The sequence below is a fragment of the Bubalus bubalis genome, chromosome X (assembly GCF_019923935.1).
Source record: "Bubalus bubalis isolate 160015118507 breed Murrah chromosome X, NDDB_SH_1, whole genome shotgun sequence".
Taxonomy (NCBI): Eukaryota; Metazoa; Chordata; class Mammalia; order Artiodactyla; family Bovidae; genus Bubalus; species Bubalus bubalis.
Window position 1 is genome coordinate 60,054,951 of NC_059181.1, and position 25,988 is coordinate 60,080,938.

At 38.1% G+C, this 25,988-nt stretch overlaps 1 protein-coding gene across 4 annotated transcripts in view; it reads right to left on the bottom strand.

The window, feature by feature from the left end:
- The window catches only part of OPHN1 (oligophrenin 1), a 613,395-nt gene that overhangs the window by 24,701 nt on the left and 562,706 nt on the right, over positions 1-25,988 (bottom strand). For 3 of the 4 annotated variants that reach the window (XM_044937015.2, XM_025276610.3, XM_006056622.4), the window contains 2 exons: positions 21,903-22,050; positions 3,640-3,963 (listed from right to left, as the gene is read on the bottom strand). In XM_044937015.2, the coding sequence (XP_044792950.1) occupies positions 3,640-3,963; positions 21,903-22,050 (472 nt within the window). The remainder of the gene's footprint in view (positions 1-3,639; positions 3,964-21,902; positions 22,051-25,988) is intronic. The other variant, XM_044937016.2, reaches the window with a different exon arrangement.

Here is a 25,988-nt window from a genome sequence, read left to right on the forward strand (position 1 = left end):
CTGCCTTATGACCCAGCAATCCCACTGCTGGGCATACACACTGAGAAAACCAGAAGGGAAAGAGACACGTGTACCCCAATGTTCACTGCAGCACTGTTTATAATAGCCAGGACATGGAAGCAACCTAGATGTCCATCAGCAGATGAATGGATAAGAAAGCAGTGGTACCTATACACAATGGAGTATTACTCAGCCATTAAAAAGAATACATTTGAATCAGTTCTAGTGAGGTGGATGACACTGGAGCCTATTATACAGAGTGAAGTAAGCCAGAAAGAAAAACACCAATACAGTATACTAACACATATATATGGAATTTAGAAAGATGGTAATGATAACCTTGTATGCGAGACAGCAAAAGAGACATAGATGTATAGAACAGTCTTTTGGACTCTGTGGGAGAGGGAGAGGGTGAGATGATTTGGGAGAATGGCATTGAAACATGTATAATATCACATAAGAAACGAATCACCAGTCCAGGTTTGATGCAGGATGCAGGATGCTTGGGTCTGGTGCACTGGGATGACCCAGAGGGATGGTATGGGGAGGGAGGTGGGAGGGGTTCAGGATAGGGAACACATGTACACCCGTGGTGTATTCATGTTGATGCATGGCAAAACCAATACAATATTGTAAAGTAATTAGCCTCCAATTAAAATAAATAAATTTAAATTAAAAATATAAATAAAAATGGAGAGAAAAGCTATATGGACATTTTTCCAAAAAAGACATAATGATTGCCAACAGGAATATTAAAATTTGTCGAAGATCATTAATTATTCAGTTCAGTTCAGTCACTCAGTCGTGTCCGACTCTTTGCGACCCCATGAATCGCAGCACGCCAGGCCTCCCTGTCTATCACCAACTCCTGGAGTTCACTCAAACTCACGTCCATCGAGTCGGTGATGCCATCCAGCCATCTCATCCTCTGTCGTCCCCTTTTCCTCCTGCCCCCAAGCCCTCCCGGCATCAGAGTCTTTTCCAATGAGTCAACTCTTCACATGAGGTGGCCAAAGTACTGGAGCTTCAGCTTTAGCATCATTCCCTCCAAAGAACAACCAGGGCTGATCTCCTTCAGAATGGACTGGTTGGATCTCCTTGCAGTCCAAGGGACTGTCAAGAGTGTTCTCCAAGACCACAGTTCAAAAGCATCAATTCTTCAGTGCTCAGCTTTCTTCACAGTCCAACTCTCACATCCATACATGACCACTGGAAAAACAAGAGCCTTGACTAGACGGACATTTGTTGGCAAAGTAATGTCTCTGCTTTTGAATATGCTATCTAGGTTGGTCATAACTTTTCTTCCAAGGAGTAAGTGTCTTTTAATTTCATGGCTGCAGTCACCATCTGCAGTGATTTTGGAGCCCCCAAAAATAAAGTCTGACACTGTTTCCACTGTTTCCCCATCTATTTCCCATGGAGTGATGGGAACAGATGCCATGATCTTCGTTTTCTGAATGTTGAGCTTTAAGCCAACTTTTTCACTCCTCTTTCACTTTCATCAAGAGGCTTTTTAGTTCCTCTTCACTTAGGACAATGCAAATCAAAACCCCAGTGAGATATCACATCACGCCCATCAGAATGGCTATTTCCTAAAAGACAATAACAAATTTTGGAAAGGAGTGTGGAGAAAAGTATTATTATGAACCCTCTAATACTGTTGGTGGGAATGTAACTTGGTATAGCCACTATAGAACACAGTATGGCGATTCCTCAAAACTTAAGAATGGAACTACCATATGATACAGCTATTCCACTTCTGGATATTATACAAATAACATGAAAATACTAATTCAAAAAATATATGCAACTCTATGTTCATCACACCATTATTTATAATAGCTAAGATATGGGGGAAAACCTAAGTCTCCAACAATGGATGAATAAGTAAAGATGTGGTATATCCAAAGGAATACTACTGTGTCATAAAAAGATGAAATACTGTCATTCACAACAACATGGGTGAACCTTAAGCATATTATGCTAAGTGAAAGAAGAGCAAAACAAATACTGTATGATTTCATTTATGTGGAAAAAAGAAAAAAAATTAATCAATGAACAAAAAAACAAAATAAATGAACAAACCAAACTAAAACAAAACAAACATGCAAATAGAAAGAACAGAGCAATGGTTACCAGATGGGAAGGAGGGGGTGAAATGAGTAAAGGGAATAAACTGTATGGTGATGGATAGAAACTAAATTCTTGGTGGCGAGCATGCCATAATGCATACAGAAGTAGAAATAAATAAATGACAGCAAAAATTATATTAATAAATAATATCAATTCAAAAAGATACATGCACACCACTGTTCACAGCAGCATTATTTATATTGCCAAGACATATGGAAGCAACCTAAATGTCCATCGAGAGATGAATGGATAAAGAAGATGCAATATATGTGTGTGTGTGTGTGTTTCTGTGTGTGCATGCTCAGTTACTCAGTTGTGTCTCTTTGCAACCCCATGGACTATAGCTTGCAAGGCTCTTCTGTTCATGGAATTTTTCAGATAAGAATACTGAAGTGGATTGCTATTACCTATTCCCGGGGATCTTCCCAACCCAGGGATCAAACTTGAGTCTCGTGTGTCTCCTGCATTGGCAGGCAGATTCTTTACTACTAGGGCCACCTGGGAATCCTCTCTCACTCTGTGTGTGTGTATATATATATATGTATGTATACATTGTATGGAATACTAGTCAAACATAAAAATAGAATGAACTAAATGTCATTTGAAGAAACATGGATAGATCTAGAGATTATCATACTAAGTAATGTAAGTCAGAAAGAGAAAGACAAATATGGTATCACTAATATTCATGGAATCTAAAATATGACACAAATGAACTTATTTCATTAAACCTTAAAAGAGTCATAGACATAGAGAACAGCCTTGTGGCTGCCAAGGGGGGAGTCATGTGGAGGATGGATGGATTGGGAATCTGGGATTAGGAGATACAAACTATTATGTATAGAATGGATGAACAAGGTCATACTATATAGCACAAGGAACTATATTCAATATCCTGTAATAACCTATAATGGAAAAAATAATATCATTATTATTAATTTATTCTACAATGAGTACCTACTATGTGACAGTCAGGCATTGTTCTAAGTACTTGGGACATAGAAGTAAATAAAACAGCCCAAAATCCCTCCCTCATAAAGCGTACATTCTAGTGATTATTGTGAATGATTTCTATATTCTTGGGCTTCCCTGGTAGCTTAGCTGGTAAAGAATCCACCTGCAGTGCAGGAGACCCTGGTTCGATTCCTAGGTCAGGAAGATCCCCTAGAGAAGGAATAGGCTACCTACTCCAGTATTCTTAGGCTTCCCGGATGACTTAGCTGGTAAACAATCTGCCTGCAATGTGGGAGACCTGGATTCAATCGCTGAGTTGGGAAGATTCCCTGGAGGAGGGCATGGCAACCCACTCCAGTATTCTTGCTTGGAGAATCCCCATGGATAGAGAAGCCTGGCAGGCTACAGTCCATAGGGTCACAAAGAGGATTTCAACATTAGTAGTAATAAACCGGAACAGATTACTACTTAAATACCTACAAGCTCATAAGTGTTTCAAGGTGCAAAGTAGTTGAGGTCATTTCTCTTCCTCATGGAATTCCAAGCACTTACCCTCCTTGTGGTGAGCCAGGGGCCGAGGTGCTGATCTCTTTATGTGGAGAGAGGGGGCTTTAGTGGTTCCAGGGCCTGGCACAGGTCCATTGCTGGCCTTTGGTATGGCCTTGGTCCCTCCATCCTGCAGCCTAGACACCAACTTCCCCACGTCCACCTCGAGGCAGGTCTCCAACTTGACATCTGAAACAAGCCTGCTTGGGGACTTCCTCCCAGGATCTGCTTCCACACTTTTTTGCATAGGCATTTTGGGGTATTGTGGTGGCTTGGGGGGTTCTATGCTGCTGATGATAGTACCATTGGGTGTTCTATGTTGAATTTCATCTAGGAAAAGTTGGTGTAGAGGAAAGATTAATGACAACCTTTATCACCTTTTCATTTTTAGACATGTAGACATAAGATTGCAAAATTGTTATGGAACAAATCAATGATATCCCACAAAAATCAGTCTCTACCTACCTCACTTCATGTGGAGATACAGGTCTCATAACACAAGGAATTCAATTCAAGATCTGATTATTTTCATGACCACAATTCAGCAAAACCACAATATGCCAAGATTATATTACTTTCAAATACAGACATCAGTTAATAATTAACTATTTCTATTTATCTCAAAAGTTATTTATAAATATCTCTAATACTTCAGTGTAATGTGCTAAACTGAATTTAACTTCTTTTTCCATCCTCAACTAGCCACTTTATGGCCTTCCCTTAGCTATTGTGGTTTACAATTTCCTATGACAATAGCATATGCTTTTCAGTTGTCTTATGTCTTAATTAAAGCTTTGAGACTCTAATGAGAGCCAAGGATATTCTCCCTAGAAAAATTAACCTACACAAATACATGTAAAATTTTGAAAACCAATTTTAAGAGATTCATAGAGCCCCCTGAATCTGTTAATGAACCCCTAATTGAGAACTCCTGCCATATGGAAATTGTCACCTTCCTTGGTAATAGAAAACCTGGATCAGAGTGTACTGGTTAAGAACAGAGGTTCTGGTTAGCTAAATGAGACCTGAGAGATATGTCAAGCAATTAAAACACATGGGTCCTATTTGGATCCTGATTAATTTTTTTTTAAATGTAAGAAGGAGAATTAGGACACTGACCAGATAGTTACTGCTTTTAAGGAATTACTATTTTGTTTAGTTTCTTTTCTTTTATGTATGATAATGGTATTTCTGCTGCTGCTGCTGCTGTTAAGTTGCTTCAGTTGTGTCCAACTCTGTGCGACCCCATGGACGGCAGCCCACCAGGCTCCCCCATCCCTGGGATTCTCCAGGCAAGAACACTGGAGTGAGTTGCCATTTCCTTCTCCAATGCATGAAAGTGAAAAGTGAAAGTGAAGTCGCTCAGTCGTGCCTGGCTCTTAGTGACCCCATGGACTGCAGCCTACCAGGCTCCTCCGTCCATAGGATTTCCCAGGCAAGAGTCCTGGAGTGGGTTGCCATTTCAATGGTATTGAGATTTTGATTAAAAAAGAGTCTTCATCTTTTACAGGTACATACTGAAGCATTTATGGATGAAATGACATGATGTCTGTTTTAGGGAAATGGGTAAGGGTATAGATGAAACAAGATTGGGCATGTAGTTGTAAATGTTGAAGCTGGGCAATATGGACATGTGGAATATGTTATGCTGTATGATATACTGTATATTTTTATCAAATATACAATTTCCTTTTACATTTGAAACTCTCCACAATAAAATTTTAAAAGAACTGCAGGTTCTGGAGCCAGTTGTGCTACTTACCAACTGTGAGATCTTGGGCAAGTTCATAATCTCTCTATTTCTTAAGTTTTCTCCTCAGTAAAAGAAATAATAATAGTACCTACCTCATGAGGTTGTGGTGATGATTACATGAGGTATTATACTTATTTCAGTGCCTGGTACATAATAAACACTCAATAATTGCTAGTTATTATTTATACTATTATGTTCTCAGTAGGCAGTGGGGCAAGAGTTTCCATGGGGAAAGAAAGAGTAAGTCTTGTTTCAAAGAATTTTTCCCCAAGAGTTTTCTTTTTCTTGGGAGCTTTTTATTGATCACTGCACTGCTGCTACCACCATAAGGGTTAGAGCCAAGGAGTTCCTCTATAGCTCCCCTACATTGGTCCCAGGGTAGATACATAGCCCTGCTTTTATTAACCCTGTACAACTGCTATCAGACTAGTCAAACAAAAAATATCAAAGACTCATTAATAATAATACTACTGACATAGCTCAAAAGTGCAATGTAATTAGATCACATGCTTCCAGAAGATGCCTTGTGGCAGAGGCCATCTAACCTCCAGCACTTAGGATTAACCTCAAACACACGTACCTTCTAGAAAGTATGAAGTAAATTCTTGTGTCACACATGAAGTGATATAAATTCATTCTCCCACATGCTTTGAGTCTAACATCTCAGTTACATGTTTCTGTCTGAATGCTTTCTTTTGGTGAAGAAACTCTAGGAAATTCCATCCCTGTTCTCATTTAGGAAAAACAACAGCGATTGGGCATGCTCTATGGTATCATCACCATCTCAATACAGTAAAAGAAGGTCCAGTCTCATAAAGATGATCCACAAACACAGTCTCAGGCCACTACCTTCCAGATTGGAAAGGATCTTTTCCTGGCTTGGAAATAAGACATATAATGATAGCAGCAATAGGGATTTGGAACTAGGCTATTCTGCCAGGAAAACCATTTCAAGGCTCTGGGATATGCTGAATAATAATGATAAAATGGTAATAATTATAATAATGACAATGATGATAATAATGAAAACAGATACCATTATTTAAACATTTTCTTTGTGTCAGGGCCTGTTCTAAGTGCTTTACATGGATTATCTCTCATAATCTTCAAAACTACTCTGTAAACTGTTATTAGTCCCATTTTACAGATAAGAAATCGAAGGCCCTAAAAGTCTCAGTGTCACAAAACTAATATGGTAGAGCCAGTTTTCATAGCTTGAAATCTGTTTTCAGAGTACATACTCTTTCTGAAGACAGCGTTCATTGCTCCTGTTGGGTAATAAGAGCTCAGCATCATCCCCTTTCTCTAACCAGCCATCTATTTCCATGGGAAAACACAAAAGCCAGCTTCAGAAACTGCAGAGAACTAGGAGTGAATAGGTATCAGAAAAGGAGGCCTCATAAATAGGCAAGTAGCCAACTAGAGGCCTCTCTTCTAAGTGTAGGCAAGTGATGGGGAATAGCTTTAAGAGGTTGCACACTAGTCCAGCAGGAGAAATAGATCAATGATTATAATACAGGTAGAATCATGCAAATAAGCACTACGAGAATGACAGTGCTAATTCTTTCTGGTGGTGTTGAAGAAAATTTTGTGAAAGAGGTATTATTGAGCTAAGCCTTGAAGGATTGCAATAGATGGGAAAAGAGGGAAAGGGAATTTCAAAGAGAGAGCAACTTGAAAGAATGAAAGTTCAAGGTTTGTTTAAGAAAATGTAAAAGAAAATATTTAGTGTGGTTTGAGCATAGGAACCAATTTTAGATAAAAAGTGTGAGTAGTTGGAGAAGAGTTATTAAGGTAGGGTGGGGCTATATCATGAATGCCATGTTCAGGAATATGAATTTTATCATTGGGCTGCAGAGGACCATGACTTTTTTTCACAGAAAAGTGGCACTATCACGTGTGTTTTTTGAATATGCCCTTAGGTTCATGACAAAGAGTAGACTGAACCAGAGAGACTGGAGGAGACTGGAGGTAGGGAGACCAAATGGGGGCTGCTGGATCTAAACTGGAGCAGCAGCAGCAGAAAAGAGAGACAGATTCAAGGACTATTAAGGGAGTGGAATGCACAGGGCTTAGATATGGAGGTGTGAGGGAGTCCATGATGATAGTGAAAGGACTCACTGTAATACTATATATGAGGGGAATAACAAGTTCAGAGATAAGATAATGAAATGCTACTGGTAAACAGTGGTGAGTAGAGGGATTTGTTCTTTCTCAGAACAATGTTCAAAGAGGTTATAGGAAGTACAATATTACAGTAGATAAATGAGCTCTGGAATAAGACGAATGCAAGTTGTTTTTCTGTAATTCATTAGCTGTGTGAATTAGGCAAACTACACACCCTCTCTAAGCCTCTAATGCTTGTTCTATGAGAAGTGATGAGGATTAAATGAATATGAATTCACACTCATTTAGGATGGCTAGAATTAAAAGATAACAAGATATGGAAACAACCTAAGTATCCATCAGTGGATGAACTTTGTTTGTTTGTTTCAGACTTAAAAAAGAAAGATCTCCTGCCATTCATTTGCTATAATATGAATGAATCTAGAGGATATTATGCTAAGTGAAATAAGCCAGACAAATAAAGAAAAAAATTACATAACTTCATTTATATGTGGAATGCTTAAAAGTCAAATACTTAGAAGCAGAGAGCACAGTGGTTACCAGGAGCAAGAGGATAGAGAAAATGGGGAGATGTTGGCCAAAGGATACAGAGCTGTAGTTATATAGGATGAATAAGTATAGAAATTTAATGTATACTATAATGAGTATAGCTAACAATACTGCATTGAATAATGGAAATTTGCGAAGAGAGTGGATTTAAGGTACTGTCATTAAAAAAATAAATAAGTAAATACATGTCTATTAGCTTGACCATAATAATAAATTCACTAGGTATATGTGTATTAAATCATCACTTTGTGTAACTTGAACATATACAATTTTACTAAATCAAGACACAAAAGACAGTGCTGACGAAAATGCAGAGAAAATGGAACTGTCATACATTATTGGTGGGAAAGTAAAATGGTGCACCTGATTTTAAAAATAGCCTCAAAATGATTCCTCAAAGATAAAATATACAGTGATTGTATGACCCAGAAATTCCACTCCTATATATACACCAAGAATCACTGAAAACATACATCCACATAAAAAATCTGTGCATAAAGGTTCATAGCAGTATTATAGCAAAAAGTGGAAACAATCCAAGTATCCAGCAAATGATGAATGATAAACAAAATGTGTTATATCCATATAATACAATATTACTCATTCATAAAAAGGAATGAAGTATTGATACATGCTTCATAATGGATGAACCTTGAAATCATTATCCTAAGAAGCCAGCCACAAAAAGACCACAGATTGTATGATTCCATTTATATGAAATTTTCTCAGAATAGGCAATCCATAGAGACAGAAAGTAAATTAGTGATTATAAGAAATGAAGGAGGAGGGGAGTATTGGGAGGTACAAGGCTCTTTTTGGATGATGAAGATGTTCTGGAATTAGACTGTTGCACAAGCTTATGAATATACTAAATGCACTGACCTACCCTTGAAAAGGGTGAATTTTATGTTGTATGAATTATATCTCAGTTAAAAAAAAAAAAAAAAAGGTATGTCTAGGGTAGGTGATCCCATTGGTGAACTTCTGGCATGAAGGCCTCATCACACAGAGGGGCAAATTAAGACCCAGAATAAGGAAATGATTAGCCCAAGTTATTCAGCAAGCTAAGAGCCAAGATGACATTTATCTCAGGTCTACCAACACCTAGTTCATTCATTTATTACACATATTTATTGAGGCCATATGATATGCTGGATACTATGGGATACAGAGTGAAAATTTTCTGCTGGCATAGAAATTATATTTTCTGATGTGTATTTGGGGAGATTGTGAATAGACAAATAAGTGAGTTTATCCAATTAAAATGAGATTATGGAACAACAGGGTAAGCATTGAATGTTCCCTTCCACTTTTCCCTAAATGCTATATCATCTCCTAAGGAGGTGATCCCTTAAGCTGGGTGATCTTTTTCTCTTCATTATTCCCTCTACACCCACTCATTTATTCTACAAGTATTTACTGAACACATGCAATATATAGGAATTGTTCTAGAGGCTGGTGAAGAAAGTGGATCTGACATTCTATTGAGAAAGACAGACAATAAACATGCTGTTAAATATTAATGGCAGCAAGTGATATGAATAAAATAAAGCAGTTTAAAGGACAGACAGTAATGGAGGAGGAAAAAGATCTAATTAAATAAAGTACTCAGAGAAGGTCTCTATGAAGAGATGTCATTTAGCAGAGATCTGAATGAAGGAGTGAAACTGCAAAGTTTGGAGGAAGAATGTTTAGGACCAAGAAAACAGCAAATAAAAAGGCCCTTGGGTAAGTTTGACATCTATAAGAAACAGCAAAACCAGTGAGATCAGAGCAGAGAACAAAGGGTGCATAGAGATAGTGATGTTCAGAAATGAGCTAAAAAACGTTATGTGCGGACCATATAATGCAAAATAAAATGTAAATTTTCTTCTAAAAATTAAGAGAAGTCACTGGAAATTTAGATCAGAGGGAATGATATGATCTGATTTCCAGTTTTAAAAGATTGTATATCTTTCTGGCTGCTGCAGAGAACAAACTGTTGTCAGGCAAGAAGAAAAGTAAAGATAATAGTTTGGAAGCTCCTGTAGCCACTCAAGTAAAAGATGATGCTGGCTCAACTAGTAAGGTAGCAGTAGGAATTAGTAGGTTCCGCATATAATGTGCACATACAGCTAACAGGAATTGCTGATGAATTAGATATGAGGGAAAAAGCAAAGAGAATAGTCAAGGATGATCGAAAGTTTTTGACCTTACTAACTAGGTGACTGGTACTGTCAATTCATCTGGGCTGAGTGAAACACAATCTGGAATCAAGGTTTCTGGGAGAAATATCAACAACCTCATATATGCAATGATACCACTCTAATGGCAGAAAGTGAAGAGGAAATAAAGAACCTCTCAATGAGGGTGAAAGAGGAGAGTGAAAAAGCTGGCTTAAAACTCAACATTCAAAAAACTAAGATCATGGCATCTTGTCCCATCACTTCATGGCAAATAGATGGAGAAAAATGGAAACAGTGGCAGATTTTATTTGGGGGGGCTCCAAAATCACTGCAGATGGTGGTGACTGCAGCCATGAAATTAAAAGACGCTTGCTCCTTGGAAGGAAAGCTATGACCAACCTAGACAGCATATTAAAAAGCAGAGACATCACTTTGCTGACAAAGTCCATATAGGCAAAGCTATGGCTTTTCCAGTAGTCATGTATGGATGTGAGACTTGGACCGTAAAGAAGGTTGAGCACCAAAGACCTGATACTTTCAAGTTGTGGTGCTGGAGAAGAAGTCTTGAGAGTACCTTGGACTGCAAAGAGATTGGAAATCAACCCTGAATATCCATTGAAAGAACTATTGTTGAAGCTGAAGCTCCAATATTTTGGCCACCTGATGGGAAGAGCTGACTCATTGGAAAAGAACCTGATGTTGGGAAAGACTGAAGAAAAAAGGAGAAGGGGGTGGCAGAGGATGAGATATTTAAGATAGTGTCACCAACTCAATGGACGTGAATTTGAGCATACTCCACAGACAGTGGAGGACAGAGGAACCTGGCATGCGACAGTCCGTGGGGTCACGAAGAGTTGGGCATGACTTAGTGACTGAACAACAACAAAAACATTGCCAATTACTTAGATGAGGGAGACCAGAGGAAAACCAGATTGAGGAGGAATAGGCAATCTAGGGTATTTGTACATTTTAAATTGTAGATTTCCTTGAGTCATCTAAGGAGAACTGTTGCGCAGTGAGTTTAAGATGGGAAAAAGGAAGATAATACTCCCAGATATACAAATTTGGATATCATCCTCATATTTAAAAGATATTTAAAGCTGTGAGACAATGCAATCATGCAGGAAACAAATATGGACAGAAAAAGCTGAATGAGAAATACAAAACAAAACTCTGGGACCTTCCAACATGCAGAAATTGAGAAGAGAAGGAAAACCAAGAGGAGACTGAGATGGAATGCCTAGTGAGGTAGAAGGAGAGTTTGGTGTCCTGAAAGCAAAATTAATAAAATGTTTCAAGAAGAAAGAATTAGTAAACTGAAATGCTGCTCACAAGCTGAGTATGGTAAGAATAGTGGAATAGCACATGGAGATTGCTGGTTATCTTGACAAAAAATGGTTTCCACAGAGTACTGAGGAGAAAGGCCCATTTAGAATTGGTGCAGGTTCCATACTAACAATTACTCTACTCAATGGCATTTATTTGTTTATATATATATCATCTATTTCCATTTAGCCTATAAACTCCTTGAGGCCAGGGATGGTGTCTTAATTCCACCTAACACAGTACTTATTCAATCCATGTGGGCTGATTTTCTCTCCAACTTTATTGGGATAAAATTGACAAACATTGTATATGTTTAAGGTATACATTTGATATTTTGATATATGAATATATTGTTAAATGAGTACCACACTCAATCTAATTAACATATCAATCACCTCACATAGTTTCCATTTTTTATGTGTGATAAGAACAGTTAAGATCTACTCTTTTCATAAACTTCAAGTACACAATATAGTATTATTAACGACAATTGCAGTGTTGTATCATATTTCCAGAATGTATTGATCCTGCACAACTGAACCTTTGTACTCTTTGATCAACACCTCCCCATTTCACTCTCTCCCAGGTTTCTGGCAACCACCATTCTAGTCTCTGCTTCTATGAGTTTGACATTTTTAGATTTCACATATAAGTGAGAGCATGCAGCATTTGTCTTTCTGTCCTTGGTTCATTTCATTTAGCATAAAGTCCTTCAGGTTCATCCATGTCACAAATTACACACTTTCCTTCTTTTTATCTAAGCTAAATAATATTCCATTGTGTGTGTGTGTGTCTGTGTGTTTCTGGGTAAGTATCTGTGTACCTCTCACATTTTCTTTATCCATTCACCTGTTGATATTTCACTTTGATATTTCCATATCTTGGCTATTGTAAATAATGCTGCAATGAACATGACAGGGCAGATATCTTTTCGATATACTAATTTCATTTCCTTTGGATATATATTCAGAAATAGAATTACTGGTAGTGTTGTTTTTTAATTGACACACTTGGTAACTATTATTCTATGGGCAACCAAAAAGAAGTAGCATGATCACAAAATATGAAGAATTATTAGTAAGTGGCATGAGTGAAACAAACTAAGGGGAGAGGCAAACAACCAAGGAGAGCCACTTTGGGTGTGGTTAAGGAGGGTCTTTTGGGGAGATGGCATTTATTTGGACCAGGTCTCAGGACCTGGAGCATGAGAATGACCCAGTCATGTGAAGGTGCAGGGGAATGTGTCCAGCAAAGGGAATAGCAAGTGCAGAGGCCTGGATTATGAGGCATGCTAGAGGTCTTGAAAGAACCTGATATACCTGGAGGATAGGGATGATTTATGTATCAGTAGTTCATTCCTGTGTGTTATTGCTGAGTAGTACTCCATTGTATGTATATGTCACAATTGGTTTGTTCATTTGTCAGTTAACAAACATTTAGGTTGTTTACAGCTTTTGGCTGGTATGTACAAAGCTGCTATAAATATTCAAATGTTAGTCTTTATGAAGCCATGTTCTGACTGTTTTTTGTTTTTCTTTTTGGGTATGGGTCATGCTTTCTTGTTTTTTTACATAGCTCATATTTTTTGTTGAAAACTGGACAGTTTAAGTAATATAGCATCTCTGGAAATCAGATTCTCTCTCCTCCCCAATTTGTTGTTGTTGCTATTTGTTTTAATTATTGTTGTTAGTTTGTTTACTGACTTTTTCCACCCATTTCTGTTAAATCTTTATCATTTGTCGAGTGTGGACACCAAACACACTGCTTAGTTAGCTTTTTGGTTAGCTAATGATTAGGCAGAGATTACTCCAATATTATTGCACCAATATTACTCCAAGTCTTTGAAAAGGGGCTTTGTATAAATGTTTGAGCATACCTTGGACACTCAACCAGGCAGTTGACAAATTTATATGGTAGTTTATTTTTAATTTTTTGAGAAACCTACATACTGTTTTCCATAATAGCTGCACTAATTTGCATTACTACCAACAATATAAAAGGGGTTCCCTTTTCTCCAAATTCTTCTCAACACTTATTTTTTGTCATTTTTTGGTAATAATCATCCTAATAGGTGTGAGGTGATATTTCATTGTTGTTTTGATTTGCATTTCCCATTTCCTTGGTGATAGTGATGTTGAGCAACTTTACATATATCTTTTGACCATTTATATGTCATGTTCTAAGAAATGTCTATTTAGGTACTTTGACCTTTAAAAATTGGGTTAATTCTTGAGTAGTATGAGTTCCTTATTTATTTTGGACATTAATTCCTTATTAGATATATGGTTTGCAAATATCTTCATATAATTCTGTAGGTTGTCTCTTCACTTTCTTGATTGTTTCCTTTGCTGTGAAGAAGCTGTTTGGCATTCTGCAATCACATTTGTCTATTCTGCTTTTGTTGCTTGTACTTTTTGAGTTATATCCAAACAAATGACTGCCCAGATGAGACAATTCCAAGTAGCTTTCCCCCTACATTTTCTTCTGGTAGTTTTACAGCTATAGGTCTTACATTTATGTCTCTAATCCATTTTGAGTTGGTCTATGTGCACTGTGTGAGATAAGAATCCAGTTTCTCTGCATGTGGATATCCATTTTCCCCAATACCATGTATTGAAAAGACTATACTTTCCTATTGTGTAATCTTGACCCCATTGTCAAAGGTTAACTGACCATAAATGTGTGTACTTTTTCAAGGCTCATTATTCTATTTCATTGGTCTATATGTCTGCTTTTATGCCAGAACTATACTGTGTAGGTTACTATAGTTTCATATTATATTCATAATATATTTCATATTATATTATATTTCATATTATATTATTTTAGAAAGTGTGGTATCTTCCAATTTGCTCTTCTTTCTCAACATTGCTTTGCATATTTGGGGTCTTTTTCTTGAAGTTTATATAAAACATAACAGTCTGTTTGAAGCTAGCAAAGTAACATTGACTATATACAATAACTACATTTTAATTTTCCTTACCCCTCCATTTTATGTTATTGATGTCATAATTTATAGATTTTTAGATTGTGTATCCATTAATAAATTATTGTACATAAAGTAATTTTAAATACTTTTGTATTTTCACTTTCATACTACAGTTAAAAGTGATTTACACATTACTATTACAGTAGAATATTGTGAATTGGGTTATATTCTTATCTTTAAAATTTGGGTTTATACTTTCAGGTTCTCATATTGTTTACGTCCATTAATTTCAACTTGAATACCTGTCATAGTCAACAAAAGAATCTGAAATGCAGCACTTGGATGCAATCTCAAAAACGACAGAATGATCTCTGTTTGTTTCTAAGGCAACCATTCAATATCACAAGAATCCAAGTCTGCCCTGACCAGTAATGCTGAAGAAGCTGAAGTTGAATGGTTCTATGAAGACCTACAAGACCTTCTAGAACTAACACCCCAAAAAGAAGTCCCTTTCATTATAGTGGACTGGAATGCAAAAGTAGGAAGTCAAGAAACACCTGGAGTAACAGGCAAATTTGGCCTTGGAATGCGGAATGAAGCAGGGCAAAGACTAATAGAGTTTTGCCAAGAGAATGCACTGGTCATAGCAAACACCCTCTTCCAACAACACAAGAGAAGACTCTACACGTGGACAAAACCAGATGGCCAATACCAGAATCAGATTGATCATATTCCTTACAGGCAAAATGGAGAAGTTCTATATAGTCAGCAAAACCAAGACTGGGAGCTGACTGTGGCTCAGATCATGAACTCCTTATTGGCAAATTCAGACTTAAATTGAAGAAAGTAGGGAAAACCACTAGATCCTTCAGGTATGACCTAAATCAAATCGCTTAGGATTATACAATGGAAGTGAGAAATAGATTCAAAAGATTAGATCTGATAGACAGAGTGCCTGAAGAACTATGGACGGAGGTTTGTGACATTGTACAGGAGGCAGGGATCAAGACCATTTCCAAGAAAAAGAAATGCAAAAAGGCAAAATGGTTGTCTGAGGAGACCTTACAAATAGCTGTGAAAAGAAGAGAAATGAAAGGCAAAGGAAGAAAGGAAAACTAAACCAATTGAATGCAGAGTTCCAAAGAATACTAAGGTGAGATAAGAAAGCCTTCCTCAGCAATCAATGCAAAGAAATAGAGGAAAACAACAGAATGGGAAATACTAGCGATCTCGTCAAGAAAATCAGAGATACCAAGGGAACATTTCATGCAAACATGGGCACAATAAAGGATAGAAATGATATGGACATAACAGAAGCAGAAGATATTAAGAAGAGGTGGCTTCCTCAGTGTGTATGCCCAGCAGTGGGATTGCTGGATCATAAGGCAGGTCTATTTCCAGTTTTTTAAGGAATCTCCACACTGTTCTCCATAATGGCTGTACTAGTTTGCATTCCCACCAACAGTGTAAGAGGGTTCCCTTTTCTCCACACCCTCTCCAGCTGGGCATACACACTGAGGAAACCAGAAGGGAAAGAGACACGAGTACCCCAATGTTCATCGCAGCACTGTTTATAATAGCCAGGACATGGAAGCAACCTAGATGTCCATCAGCAGATGAATGGATAAGAAAGCTGTGGTACATATACACAATGGAGTATTATTCAGCCATTAAAAAGAATACATTTGAATCAGTTCTAATGAGGTGGATGAAACTGGAGCCTATTATACAGAGTGAAGTAAGCCAGAAAGAAAAACACCAATACAGTATACTAACGCATATATATGGAATTTAGAAAGATGGTAACAATAACCCTGTGTACGAGACAGCAAAAGAGACACTGATGTATAGAACAGTCTTATGGACTCTGTGGGAGAGGGAGAGGGTGGGAAGATTTGGGAGAATGGCATTGAAACATGTAAAATATCATGTATGAAATGAGTTGCCAGTCCAGGTTCAATGCATGATACTGGATGCTTGGGGCTGGTGCACTGGGACGACCCAGAGGGATGGAATGGGGAGGGAGGAGGGAGGAGGGTTCAGGATGGGGAACACATGTATACCTGTGGCAGATTCATTTTGATATTTGGCAAAACTAATACAGTTATGTAAAGTTTAAAAATTAAAAAAAAAATAAATAAATAAATAAAAAAAAAGAAGAGGTGGCAAGAATACACAGAACTATACAAAAAAGGTCTTCATGACCCAGATAATCACGATGGTGTGATCACTCACCTAGAGCCAGATATCCTGGAATGCAAAGTCAAGTGGGCCTTAGGAAGCATCACTACGAACAAACTTAGTGGAGGTGACGGAATTCCAGTTGAGCTATTTCAAATCCTAAAAGATGATGCTGTGAAAGTGCTACACTCAATATGCCAGTAAATTTGGAAAACTCAGCAGTGGCCACAGGACTGGAAAAGGTCAGTTTTCATTCCAGTCTCAAAGAATGTGTGTGGTCTCTCCGTCATGTCTGACTCTTTGTGATCCCATGGACTGTAGCCTACGAGGCTCCTCCATCCATGGAATTTTCCAGGCAAGAGTACTGGAGTGGGTTGCCCTTTCCATCTCCAGGGAATCTTCCTGACCCAGGGATCAAACCCAGGTCTCCTGCATTGCAGGCAGACACTTTTACCCTCTAAGCCACCAGGGAAGCCCCAGTCCCAAAGAAAAGCAATGCCAAAGAATGATCAAAGTAGTGCACAATTTCACTCATCTCACACTCTAGCAAAGTAATGCTCAAACTTCTCCAAGCCAGCCTTCACAAATACGTGAGCCATGAACTTCCAGATGTTCAACCTGGATTTAGAAAAGGCAGAGGAACCAGACAACAAATTGCCAACATCCGTTGGATCACTGAGAAAGTGAGAGAGTTCCAGAAAAACATCTATTTCTGCTTTATTGGCTATGCCAAAGTCTTTGACTGTGTGGATCACAACAAATTGTGGAACATTCTGAAAAACATGGGAATATCAGGTTACTTGACCTGCATCCTGAGAAATCTGTATGCAGGTCAGGAAGCAACAGTTAGAACTGGACTTGGAAAAACAGACTTGTTCCAAATCAGGAAAGGAGTACATGAAGGCTGTATATTGTCACCCTGCTTATTTAATTTATATGCAGAGTACATCATGAGAAACACTGAGCTGGAAGAAGCACAAGCTGGAATCAAGATTGCCTGAAGAAATATCAATAACCTGAGATATGCAGATGACACCACCCTTATGGCAGAAAGTGAAGAAGAACTAAAGAGCCTCTTAATGAAAGTGAGGAGGGTGAAAAAGTTGGCTTAAAACTCAAAATTCAGAAGACTAAGATCATGGCATCTGGTCCCATCACTTCACAGCAAATAGATGGGGAAGCAATGGAAACAGTGACAGACTTTATTTTGGGGGGCTCCAAAATCACTGCAGATGGTGACTGCAGCCATGAAATTAAAAGACGCTTGCTTCTTGGAAGAAAACTTATGACCAACCTAGACAGCATGTTAAAAAGCAGAGGCATTATTTTACCAACAAAGGTCTGTCTAGTCAAAGCTAAGGCTTTTCTAGTAGTCATGTATGGATATGAGAGTTGGACTATAAAGAAAGCTGAGCACTGAAGAATTGATGCTTTTGAACTGTGGTGTTGGAGAAGACTCTTGAGAGTCCCTGGGACTGCAAGGAGATACAACCAGTCCATCTGAAAGGAAATCAGTCCTGAATATTTACTGGAAGGTCTGATGCTGAAGCTGAAACTCCAATACTTTGGCCACCTGATGCAGAGAACTGACTCATCTGAAAAGACCCTGATGCTGGGAAAGATTGAGGGCAGAAGGAGAAGGGGACGACAGAGGATGAGATGGTAGATGGCATCATCCACTCAATGGACATGGGTTTGAGTAAGCTCTAGGAGTTGGTGATGGACAGGGAGGCCTTGCGTGCTGTAGTCCACGGGATCACAAAGAGTCGGACACAACTGAATGACCTAACTGAACTGGACTGACCCTCTTTTAGCATGTCTTACTGATTTATTTACTTATTTTATTGAAGTACAGTTGATTTACAATGTCATGTTAGTTTCAGATGTCCAGCACTGTGATTCAGTTACATATATTCTTTTTCATTGGAATATAGTTCCTTTACACTTCTACATCAGTTTCTGCTGTACAGCAAAGTGAATCTGCCAAATGTTTACACATATCCCCTCTTTGTTAAAATTTCCTTCCTAGTTAGGTTACCACTAACCTAGTTAGGTTAGAGCAATGAGTGGAGTTCACTGTGCCATACAGCAGATTTTCATTAGTTACCTGTTTTACACATAGCAGTGTATGTATGTCAATCCCAGTCTCCCAATTCATCCTACTTCCCTTTTCCTCCTCCCATACATTTGGTCTATAAGTCAGTGTCTTTATTTCTGTTCTGCAAAAAGATCAACTATACCATATTTCTAGATTCCGTGTATATGCATTAATATATGACATTTGTTTTTCCTTTTTGTCTTATTCTCTTCACCTTCAGCTTCCTGCCAGAGTTACTGGTCCCTTTTTTGATTCCTCTTTTCTTTTTTCACTTCTTTCAATCTATCCAGTTTCAAGGACAGTTTTCTTTTCTTTTAGTTGTCCACAGTCTTCCACTAGTGTTTAGCAGATGCTCTGTGAGAATCATTATATTTGTATATGTATTCCTGATGTACTTGTGAAGAGACATGAATTCTGCATCCTTTTATTCCACCATCTTGACTCTTCTCTCTCTCTCTCTCTCTATATATATATATATATATGTATACACACTTTTTTAAGATTCTTTTCCCTTATAGCTTATATAAAAGATGGGGTGCACTTTCTTGTGTTATTACAGTAGGTCCTTACTGGCTATCTATTTTTTTATATATTTTAATTAAAGGATAATTACAACATTTTGATTTTTTGGCCATACATCAACATATTATCTATTTTATATACAGTAATGTGTATGTGTTAATCCCAACATCCTAATTTATCCCTCCTCCACTTTCCCCTTTGGTTATCATAGGTTTGTTTTCTATGTCTGTGGGTCTATTTCTGTTTTGTAATTATGTTCATTTGCATCTGTTTCTTTTTTGAGATTTTACATATAAGCAAATTTCATATGACATTTGTCTTTCCCTGTCTGGCTTACTTCACTTAGTATACTATCTTTTAATATTTCTTTTGACCCAAGTCTATTGGTGATCAATTCCTTCAGGTTTTTTTGTCTGGAAAAGTTTTATCTCTCCTCATTTCTGAAGGATTACTTTGTCTAATATGGTATTCCTGATTGGAAGTTATTTCCTTTCAGTACCATGAAGATATCATCCCACTTTCTCCTGGCCTTCAAGGTTTTAGATAAGGAATCTGCTCATAGTATTATCGGAGTTTCCTTTTATTTGATGATTTGCTTTTCTCATGGTATGTTCAAAATTATCTTCGTCTTGGAATTTTGAGAATTTTATAAAAATGTTTCTGGCTAAAATCTCTTTATGTTTAATTTATTTGCATTTCTTTGGGCTTCAAGGATCCAGGTTTTCATTTCCTCCTCCAGATTTAGGAATTTTTTCGTCATTATTTCTTTAAATAAGCCTTGTGCTCCTTTTACTTTCTGTGCTCCTTCTGAGACTCCCTCCCATATGTGTATATTGGTTTGTATATGGTGTCCCATAAATCTCTTTTATAATCTTTTTTCCTTTTTTTCCTCTGACTGGGAAATTTTAAGTGACCTGTCTTTGAATGCAGTGATTCTTTCTTCTCCTCAGTTCCAGAATTTCTTTTTGGTTCTTTTTTATGATTTCCATGACTTTCTTGAACTTCTCATGCATCATTTTCCTGATTTTGTTTAGTTGTCTGAGTTCTCTTGTAGCTCACTAAGCTTCTTTAAGATGGTTATTTGGAATTCCTTTTCAGACAGTTCATAGATATCCATTTCATTAGGACCAGTTCATGGTGCCTTATTTTGTTCCTTTGGTGGTGTCATGTTTCCCTGATTAATCCTCAACCTAGTGGCCTTTCGGAGAAGGCAATGGCACCCCACTCCAGTACTCTTGCCTGGAAAATCCCATGGGTGGAGGAGCCTGGTGGGATGCAGTCCATGGGGTCGCTAAGAGTCAGACACAACTGAGCGACTTCACTTTGATTTTTCACTTTCATGCTTTGGAGAAGGAAATGGCAACCCACTCCAGTGTTCTTGCCTGGAGAATCCCAGGGACGGGGAAGCCTGGTGGGCTGCCATCTATGGGGTCGCACAGAGTCGGACATGACTGAAGCAACTTAGCAGTAGCAGCAGCAGGCACATCTTCCAGTCTTTATAGATTGGCTTTGGTGAGGAAAGCCTTTTATCCATCAGCACAACCAGGACACCTGGCAGGCTCCACAGGTGAGCTTGCTGCTGGAGTTCTTAAGTAGGCTGATCTGGTGCCTGGGTCAGTGAATGGGCAAGCTTTCAGCCTGGATCTGCAGGGGATCAGCCTGTATCTTGAAGCCTAGGCCCAGGGGCTAGCCTGGCACTGAGACAGACCTGGAGGCTTTGTCCACAGAAGACTGGACTAGAAGCTGAGTTGTGGTTACATCCTGGTGATTAGAGCCACAGGGCCAGCTTGGCATGTGTTAGCCCTGGATTCTGGGTCTTTAGGGGCAGGCTTAGAGCCTGAGACTGCATGGAATGGCCTAGTACTGGGGCAGGTCTAGGGCCTAGCTTGGTAGAGGCTGGCCTGGAGTCTGGAAAAATGGGGGATGAGTTGGTGCTTGGGTTTACTGGGATGGGCCTGGTCCAAGGTAAAGTTGATTGCTCCCTTCACTCTCCCTTCTCCATGTGGAGGGGATCCTTCCCTGGACTACATAGTGTGAGCTTTGGGGAAGGGTGACATGGGTAATATGAAAGTGTCATTTCTAGCATCTGCAATGCACTTTTTCTTATTTCTGTACTCTACCCAGGTATTCTTATCTGTCATATGGATTCTATAGCTCTCATTGAAGGAATTTTCTTGCATAGATAGTTGCTTGAATTCATTCATGTTACTGTGAAGGGACAAGCACTAGAAACTCCTATTAAGCCATCAGTCCCCTGGGTTAGCAGAATTTTATTTAAAATCTCAGAATATTCAGAAAACACATTGCTCACCTATTTCAATGTATTGAGGTACAGATTTAAGAACACCTTGTATCTTCCACTGATCTGCTAAGGGAAAATGATGTTACAGATTCATCTGTAAATTGATTAGGATGGGTTCATCTCTGTCCTATCCACTACCAAAAGACTAATTCACTCTTTGGGCACAAATTTTACAAACCTTGCCTTGCCTGGCTCAGGATGCAGAAAAAGTCTACCTTTACATGGAAAAAAATGATTATGCCTCCACTTCTGCTTTTCAATATACTTTTTTATCTCCAGTCACTATTAAGAAGATAAGGGTAAACTTTAATACTGACCTTCACTTTCATCCAGGGAAGAAGTATAGAAAACTGTCCTTTCCCGCAGCAAGCGCTTCGAAATTGTAATTGGTTTGTGTCTTCTTGCTGTTACTCGAGGTGGAGGCACTGGGGGTGCAGTACTTTCCTCAGGTGGACCTGAATAGATCTGTAGAAGGGGAGTATTACCAGAAAACAATTAGAAAGATCAACTTTTTGTATTCCTAATGCTAACTGCCAGTTGATGCCCATCAGCATTACACCTAGTGTCTGCCATAGAAATTCTAATATTACTAAAGGAATTGGGGATATTTTCTTAAACACTCTAACCACCAGCAAGTAGAGATTTCCCACCATGTTTGAGGTGCAGGACCTGGGATTTCTCAGTGTGGAGGAAAGAATGTAGACAAAAATGGCAACATCAGGAGTGTACTCTTCTATATATTAGATGGGATTGCTGCATGACACATATTCACTGAACAAAACCAATTAAATTATTATTTTAAAAACTGCAACATCAGTCCTGAATTTTCCACTTACTGCCTGGGAAACTGTAAAAAAGCTTTTCCCAACAAAAACTGTAAAAAAGGTTTCCAAGCAAAACTCATTAAAAATTCACCTCCCATCTCTGAGCCTTAGCTTCTTCATCTGTAAATCGCAGGGAGCACCACCTATCACAGGATGTGTTGAGAACCAAGTGGAAAGGTAGTCAAAGTACATTGTATGGGTAGAGGTAGGGTGTGAAGAATGATTAAAAACACCCACATGCATTCAATATTTCTGAAAAGATACCAAGAAACTGATTACATTGTTTGCACAAGACAGGAATAATGAGTGGCTCAGGGAAGGATGGAGGAAACTTATTTTTCACTCCTATATCATTTTGATCTTTAAAAATTTTCAAACCATGTATGCATTACTTATTCAAAAGAGAAAGGACAAAAACGAAGTTCCTTGAAGTTATGATAATTGCTGGATAAGTGAGGGAGGAGCTGTGATTAGAATTTGTATATAGTGTCTCATATGTACTTAAGGATCTTCCTATCCCAGAGGAGAATGACCTTTTGGCCAGAGTGAACACAATTTAGAAAGACACACATATGTGATGATGGAGGAAGGGAACTGGTTCCATTGCAATAATAAAATCAATCCCAATGATTTGTGCAAAATAATGTCATAGCCCAACATTCTATCAGGCAAGAATCAACATAATTTGCATAGACACAGAACTTACATGATTGGGAACACAAGGCAAGCCTGTGTGAAAGCTGCACAATGATAGAGAACAAAGTAATAAGAATCATAAGGCAGTACATGTTTCAGTATCTCATGGAATAGGGAAAAAAGAATATGACATAGTAGCAAGCAGATGAGCTTTGAGGCCATATACTTTTAGGTCATATTTCTGGTGTCATCATTTGTAATAATATTCTAAATAGCTACCATTTTGTGAGCATCTTAAGCAGATGTAGTAGTTGTTACAAATATCCCTTGTTATTTATCAAGTGCACCAGGGACTTTGCACTGAATGTTTCATCCACCTGGAGTGCGCTTCTTCCAGGTAACCATATCCATAGCTTGTGCTCTTGATTTCAGTAGTTTTAATGATCAAATACACTCCTCTCAGTGAGTCCTTGTAGATAAATGTATCAAAATTTTGACATGCTTCCCTCTGCTGTGCTTTCTATCCTCCATCTCTATTTAACTTATTTTCTTATCACTTTCTAACACTGCTGTTTTGTTGTTCAGTTGCTAAGTCATGTCCAACTCTTTGCAACCCCATAGACTGCAGCACGCCAGGCTTCCCTGTCCTCCACTATCTCCCGAAGTTTGCCCAAGTTCATGTACATTGAGTGATGCTATCTAACCATCTCATCATCTGCCTCCCACTTCTCCTTTTGCCTTCAATCTTTTCCAGCATCAGGGTCTTTTAACACCGTATATTGTACTTATTTAGCTTTTGGTTATCTGCCTCTCCACTTGATTGTATACTATACTAATATTTTTTTTATACTATACTAATATATATCATCATGTTCACTGTTGTATCTCCAGCAGTTAGAAGAGTGACTAGAATTGCTGGGCCAAAAAACTAACACATTTAAAATTCTGATATAAAAGCCCAAATTGTCCTCTGAAAATAACATGACAGCCACTTTCCCTTCCAGCCAAAATAGGGTAAAAGGGTGTAGATTTATATCATCAGCATGGAACAATTAAAAAGCTTGAAAAAATGTAATAATGATTCTGATTATTATTATCTCATTATTAGGGCATTTGAAATCTGGCAATGAAGGACAGTGATCCATGAGAGAGGAAAAATAAATGAAGTGAACTCCATGATTGTCCCAGCATAAAGCCTGGAAAGATTCTTCAGGCCATACTACAAGACAAGGAACCCAGAAGAGCCCAGCAGTCTCCATAAGCTGAAGACACTGAGTTGTAAGTATGAGAAGAGCAAGGAAGTAAGAGTTTTCAGGGCAGAGTACCTGTGCAGACAGAAGATCTGCACAGAGAACTCTGGAGATCTTCAGGCGTCCTCTTTAAGAATTTAGCTGCATACTGATCAATACATATGTGTAAGGCAAGAACCACAGGACAAAATGAAAGGGAAACACAGTGGCTGGAAGAGTTCCTGTTCTCACCAGCCACAGTGAACTATTAAATAATTCACAGAGCACTGAGTAGAGTACACAGACAAGTTTTGCCTCATTCATGAAGAAAAATTAACATGACTGAATACTATTCTTTTTCTGCTTAAGCTTAAAGGAAATACTTGTAAATATCAAGCTGTATTTGGGTAACAACTGCACCCCAGAAAAAGCTCAAGAATATTACCTATAGTAATTAAAAAATAGCCAGAATTCAAGAAGGTAAAATTAATGTCTTGTGTCTGATAAAAAATTATCAGAAATAAATCATTCATAGCTATTTCTTTTTAAACTTTTTATATTTGTATTTAAGTATAGCTGATTAACAATGCTGTGATAGTTTCAGCTGGATATCAAAGGAACTCAACCAGACATATACATGTATCCATTCTCCCTCAAACTCCCCAGTAGCCCATTCTAATTTTGGTGTATTTTATTTCTTTTTCTTGCTCAATTGCTCTGGCTAGGACTGCAATACTGTATTGAATAGGAGTGGTTACAATGAATATTCTTATCTTGTTCCTGATCTTAGCAACAGTTGTCTACCTTGCCAGTCAATCCTAAAGAAAGTCAGTCCTGAGTATTCATTGGAAGGACTGATGCTGAAACTCCAATACTTTGGCCACCTGATGCAAAGAGCTGACTCATTTGCAAAGACCCTGATGATGGGAAAGATTGAAGTCAGGAGGAGAAGGGGACGACAGAGGATGAGATGGTAGGATGGCATCACCGATTCAATGGACATGAGTCTGAGCAATCTCCAGGAGCTGATGATGAACAGGGAAGCCTGGCATGCTGCAGTTCATGGGGTCACAAAGAGTTGGACATGACTGAGAGACTGAACTGAACTGATGATGTTAGCTGTGGGCTTTTCCTATATGGTCTTAGTAATGTTGAGGTCTGTTCTTTCCATACCAAATTTGTTGAGCGTATTTATCACAAAAGGATATTGAATTTTGGCAAATGTATGTTATGCATCTATTGAGAATTTTATTTTTGATTCTATTAATGTGGTATATCACATTTATTGATTTTCTTATGTTGAAGCATCCTTGCATCCCAGGGATGAATTCTACTTGATAGTAGTCTATGATTCTTTTAAAGTGCTATTCAATTAAGTATGCTAGTATTTTGTAGAGAATTTATGCTAGTATTTTGTAGAGAATTTATGCTTTCTGTATTCATCAGGTATGTTGGCCTGTGGCCTATAGCTTTCTTTTCCTCCTTCTTCTTTTCCCATCCTCCTCTTCTTTCTTTTTTTTTATAGAGTCCTAAACTGGCTTTGGCATCATGGTAATGTTGGCCTCATAAAATGAGTTTGGGAGTGTTCTCTCTCTTTCAACGTTTTTAATTGAGAATAATTGACATTAATTCTTCTTTTAATGTTTGGTAGAATTCATCAATGAAACAATCTGGACCTGAGCTTTTCTTCTTTGGAAGATTTCTGAATACTGAT